General features: G+C 37.7%; 1 protein-coding gene across 2 annotated transcripts in view; it reads left to right on the top strand.

The window, feature by feature from the left end:
- Positions 1-5,755, top strand: part of ABCB11 (ATP binding cassette subfamily B member 11) — a 97,730-nt gene extending 91,975 nt beyond the window's left edge. For both annotated transcript variants that reach the window (XM_025206470.1, XM_025206471.1), the window contains 2 exons: positions 1,409-1,555; positions 3,433-5,755. In XM_025206470.1, the coding sequence (XP_025062255.1) occupies positions 1,409-1,555; positions 3,433-3,633 (348 nt within the window). In that variant the 3' untranslated portion in view covers positions 3,634-5,755. The remainder of the gene's footprint in view (positions 1-1,408; positions 1,556-3,432) is intronic.
- Positions 5,756-6,173: the final 418 nt, after the last annotated feature.

Raw genomic sequence — 6,173 nt, 5'->3', positions numbered from 1 at the left:
ACTCTTTCCTGCCTATGCAGGGGGTCGGACTCAATGATCTATTGAGGTCCCTTCCGACCCTAGCATCTATGAATGAGCTTTAGTTCAAAGTGCCCTGCCACTGTTTTTCAGCACGGGGGATGCTGATAGACACAATGTGTGAATGCTTTTAATTCTTTAATTGCAAGCTTTCTAGCACAAACACCCTTCATCAGACATTGGAACAAAGATTGTAGAAGTTCTCCTGGGTAGAAATGAAAGTTCATATTTCATTGAAGAGTTGAAGTTGGTAAAATTTCCTGTTTGGAAAAGTTAATTTTATATGCAGATTAGGCTCAGAGAAAAGTTGGAATAGTCTGTTTACCTCAAAGTCGTTTGTTGGTAAGCAGGATGTATTCATATTTCCTTCTGGTTATGGTGTTTCATATTTCACAGAGTAAATAGATGGGATGCTCCTCTGGGCAGGCATTTCTTATCTGGTAAGGTGTCTCTGAACTCTGTTGTGAGGCTCTGTTATGATGCAAATTACCTCAAACAAAGGCAGAAGCAGTATCTCAGGTTTCAGGTGGTCAAGGTTGCTTCCTCCTTGTAAAATTATGAAGATTTCATTAAAAAAGCAGCTAAAATTCAATATCTTTCATATGTAAAGTATCCAGATTGTAGCCGTATTGGTCTAAAGGAAAAAGCAATCAGGACTCATGGTAGAGGTGACATTTTTATTAGACCAACTAGATTTTTGCAAAGAAAAAATCTTTAATTGCAAGATTTGGGGCACAAACACAAACATCAGGCATTGGAGAAAAGATTGTAAAAGTTCTCCTGGTAGAAATGAAAGTTCATATTTCATAGGAGAGTTGAAGGTGGTAAAATCTCCTACTTGGAAAAGTTCAATACCTTAGCATTTCATAGCACTACAAATGAATGTATGTCCAAGGCCCTGTTTTCTGCTGTACATTATCTGTTTCACTGCAAGCAAGACATTTAGACCAAAATATTTGAACTTGAGTGCTTATAGATATGCATTTAAATCTCATCTGAATTTTTTTTAAAGTGATTAAATATCCATTTGAAAAGTTTAGCCCTAACCTCTTTGTGTATCACTTTCCCAAAAGACATCTTTGCCTTATACACAAATCAGTCAATACCTCTTGCTCAAGTTTTATCCCATGTACATTATCATGGCATCTGCCTCTATGAGGTAGAAGGTAGACTGACAAAATATGGTGCAAAGAACACTTTTCAAACCCTGGTATCATCAGTAAAACATCACCCTTGAATCACTTGATTGCTTAAGGAGGGAAGAAGATTGCTTGGGGTTTATGATCCATTACTGCAGGATAGCCCAGTACTCTTCCAGTTTATCCTTTGTTTTGGGTATCTGGAGCTGCTGATTTGTAAACAAATTTCATTTGTATTATATATTTTTCAGAAATATGAAACTAATGTGGGAGCTCAGGGATCTCAGCTCTCTCGTGGGCAAAAGCAACGCATTGCTATAGCACGGGCTATCATACGTGATCCTAAAATTTTATTACTAGATGAAGCAACATCTGCCTTAGACACAGAAAGTGAAAAGGTAAATATGCAATAAAAAGAAACTAAGATGACCCAAAGCAATTATCCACATGCCTTCATGTAAAAGAAATGCCCATAAAAATAATTTCATTTAGCCTTTTCTACTATGCAGTGCTTTTCCAAGGTTTCAATAAAGTGATACCTTGCTACCATGCATATTATTTGCAACTGTAGTTAATTCAGCCATAAAACATTAAGCCCAAATACAAATCTTTCTCACAGGTAATGTAAGAATTATATGTCCTATCTCAGGGAGATGCACAGTTCTCTTATTCTCTCATTGGGCAGCTGAGAGCAAGCCCAGAGACCAATCCAAATCCACTCTGCTTTGACATATAGCTCTTCTGTGTTGACTTCAGGAAGCCTTCACTGATCCTAATCTACCCAGGGAGATGCATAGTTCTCTCCTATTTCCTCAATGAGAAATGGAACAGAAGAAACACACTGGTCTGGGAGGACACTGGTCTAGGAGTGAGGGAATCCTGGGTTCTGGCTCCTGTTCCCAATGCCATTAATTTCATCCAATGACTATCCAATGCAAGAGACACAAACAGCTTTGGAGCCCAGGCTGGGACCAGGGACCAGAACCCAAGTAGGAGTGCCCTCTTCATGGGGGTAGAGTTACACTTCCTCTTCAATACTGCTCTTTTGGTCTCATGATCATTTCTTTCTTGTTTGCCCAGGAGCCCAGCTTCAACCCAATGGCTGGAGTGTGTTCTTGGCTCTGCCTAGCCAATGGTCTAGTGGTTAATGAACTTTGAGATGTATGAAATGTAGGTTCAACACCCCTTTGGCTGAATGGGGCCTGTAAACTGGGTCTTCCACTCCCTGGGCCTTCACTTGCCTTAATCCTTGGGCCACTGGACTAAAAAATGGGTGGTCTCTCTTCTTGAGATCTTAAATACTTCCCAGGATAGATTTGCTCAGCAAGTGTAAATAAAGGTAGATGCCTTGGTGGAGGGCTTCTAAGCAGGCTCAGAAATCAAGATGCATTTATTCTATTTCACCTGTTGGTGTCTGAATGGATTTAGGTACCTAAGTGCAACCCTATTCTATCCTGCTGTGCTCCTTGCAAAACTGTTGGTAGAAAAGACGGGTGAGACCTTCTCTTCACTGCTGTTTTGTGACTATCTCATGGCTGAGATTTTGCAAAAAAGTAGATCCATTAATGGATTTTCACCTAAGTGCCTTTACTCACCCAAGAGGTGGAATGGAATCTGACTTAGATGCCAAGAAGATCCTTAGCTGTGGATTTGGTCTTAACAGTATTTATGCAGATACACTAAGTAAAAATTATCAACAAACAAACAAACAAAACCCCTCCAAAACCCAGGCAAACACAGCTGTTTTTTTCCCCCTTAGACTTCCAGTGTAGATGTGTCACCTTTCTGAGTATTGTACAAAGCCTCTTTCCAAAGCTCCCAGTGGTACCAGCCACTACACACAAAACAAAATTACATATTAAAACACTTTTAAAAATAAATGCTCTGAATAGACAGTAGTTTCATTTACATCAATATGCTAGAGCACTAAGAAGAAAGAATTGGCTCAGCTTGTACCTTGAGGTCAAAGGAAAAATGAAAATTTTAAAACTCACCAGAACCACCATGACATTCAGTTTGGCACTGAAATGTACAATTTGAGTTTTATATTTCATCATTCCTTCCTATATGTTAGCATCAGGTTTAGTTTATGGAGTTGCTAAGCACACCAATAACTTCTAGCCTTTGAGTCTACTTCAGGTAAAACTTCTAATGGTAGTGTTAGAAATGCTGAAATGTTTAATTATTAGGGATAGATTTATAAGGGATTCCTCATGTCTTAACTGCCATTTTAGCTGGCACATTGTCATGCTGATTTGTTGTCTATTGTCTGCAGACTGTGCAAGCTGCATTGGATAAAGCACGAGAAGGACGGACCTGCATTGTCATTGCACACCGTCTGTCTACAATTCAGCATTCTGATATCATCGCTGTCATGTCTCAAGGAGTCATTATCGAAAAGGGCACTCACAGTGAACTGATGGCCATGAAAGGAGCTTATTACAAACTTGTCACGACTGGAGCACCTATTAGCTGATTTAAAACACTGTGTAAAGTTAAAAGACATATTTTTTTCCAAATAAGTCCTCTGAAGTTAGTATGAAATTCTTGGTACCTGTTTACGTTATTACAAAGTGCTGTATCATATGGTGAGTGACATGGTACCCAACCTAAAAACACATAAGGCTTTCTGGAACAAGCAAATCGATTACCTAAACCAGTAGGGCCAAATCTTTTAGGCAAGTGTGCCACAGACTAGCTCGACATCCTCCTGGAGTGCCACTCTAATCCCATCCCTTACTCAATCAGCTGCTTCCTACTCTATCTACCGCTGTGCTGCCTATCTGCTGCCTAGTTTTCTATGTGCCACACTCACATGTGCAGCAGGCTGGCTACCTGTAAACTAACCAGTAGGGTGATTTGTTCATGAAACAGTTTAGTTTATTGTGCGTGGAAAAAGGAAGTTGCAAGTAGAAAAGCTCTTTAGTTGGGAGTTGCCCAAGGATAAGGTATGCACATAAAAGGAAAAGGCTCTGCAGTGCTTTTCTTACTTAACAAATGGCAATCAAAGAAGAATCCACCCTGAATCACATCACACAAAGCCAAAATCAAAGTATATACCCTATTATGAATGCACACTATCTTCTCTAACCTTTTCCTCTTGTCTACTTAGACTGTGAACTCTTTGGGACAAGGACTGTCTATGTCTATGCCTGGTGCCTAGGACACCAAGGCCTTGATCTTGTCTGGAGCGTATATTTAACTGGAGTAGGCACTACTGTAATAGAAATAATAAATTACTATAAAGAAATGCTCTTCACCCCATCATAAAAGGAAACTGAGAAGATGAACAAAAGGTGGAATAAGGACTATTTTTCCTTAGTTGGGCCACTTTGTAAAATACTCTAAATGAATTCATTTGAATATGAATAAATGCATTAGTTAAATCAAATAATACTGAAATAAATTTTCAGTATAATTTTAATTTTATCTTACCTTGGAAGAGTACTAGGGAAATGGAGAATATTATTTTGCTCATCCCTGGGGTCTGAATCTGATTTATAAGGAAAGTTTAAATTCTATAAAGCTTAAAAATAAAAAATATATATTATTTATAAAGTTAGGGCTTGAGCCAGCTTCTGTTAAGGTCAATAGGAGTCTTTCCATTGATTTTTTTTTTAATGGTATCAAGCCTGAAGCAGTATGACATTTCTGGTGTTCATATGATTTTAACTTAAAACCTGATTATAAGATATGGCCTTGGAATATTATTAATTGGAACAAGTCATAGTCTGAGTACACTGACATCTGTTCACCTTGCACTATGATAAGGATGTCGCAGCTAAATAATATATCAGTATTAATTACTGAAACTTGAATGAGTCAAGGATGAAAAACCTTGTCACAATCTCTCTCTTGAGATTTAATTATTATGGACAAAGAAAAGAGAATGTAAATTCTTGTGTAATACCCTTATTAGAATCAAAGACCATATGATGTTTTACAACTGACTTTGAAAATTAACCTTTTTCCAAACAAAGGCTGGCTACAATCAGCATTTCATTTTTAAGTCCTTGTGAAATTGTAGAAGGAAGTTTCTTTACATGCCTTTTTTAAATTACCTTTTTGTTGGATCAGCAACACTGGACTTTGACTGGATGAGAATTAAAATATTGAAGTAGCTGTTGTGCTGGGCCAAGACCATGCTCTTAACATTATATGATGTGGCAAGGGTATGGGGTAAAAAAAATCAAAACAGTACCTTCTTCAGTAGAGGACACGTTATCTCACACATGTTTTCCTCTTTCCTATTAGTACTATGATATCAACAAAAAGGGGAACAAAGATGAGAGAACTATAATTTTGCTATAAATAATTTGTAAAAGCCTCATCACAGTGTAGTAAAAGAAGGATTAAAGTATCTGGAATTACATTGTAGTATTTCCTCTCTTTTTTTAAAATTGTGCTTATCACACAACACAGACCTAAATGTTACTGATACTAAAGTCCTTTGGTACTTATGCACATAAAAATAATTGCAGTGTATTTTAATTAATGCAATTAATGTGGAAACTGTGTAATTACTAAGTCTATTCTGTGAGAGAATACCAACCTTGTAGCCCTATTTATGACAATAAAATAAAAATAAATTCCTTAGTAGCTGATGTATTGTAGTACTGAATCTCTTTAAGAGCACATTAGGTTCAAAGATAAGTCTCACTTTATTGTGACACATCCCACATCCTAGTTTCTGAATGTAACAATGTCTGAGAATGATAGGCTTCTGTCACAGACAAAGCCTCTGCATGCTAGTAATTGTGAAGAGCTAATGTAAATGAGTACACAGAACAAGGTATTTGCAGTGCACCAGAAAGTTTTCTTGGTCATACACATTCCTGAATACCATCTTCTAACACTTTGGCTTAAATCCAACTCCTCTTTAGGCCACTAAATAGCACGTCGGTACCTACCTTTAGGGAAGATGAATAAGCTTGCAACTCACAAAAGACCAGCAGGATGTTTTAGTTTAGTGGTTAGGTTATTCATCCTAATTGTACGCATTCCTCCTCTAGAGGG

This window comes from Alligator sinensis, unplaced genomic scaffold (genome assembly GCF_000455745.1).
Source record: "Alligator sinensis unplaced genomic scaffold, ASM45574v1 scaffold143_1, whole genome shotgun sequence".
NCBI lineage: Eukaryota > Metazoa > Chordata > Crocodylia > Alligatoridae > Alligator > Alligator sinensis.
Note: the sequence above shows the minus strand (reverse complement) of the source record. Positions and strands in the feature narration are given on the sequence as shown.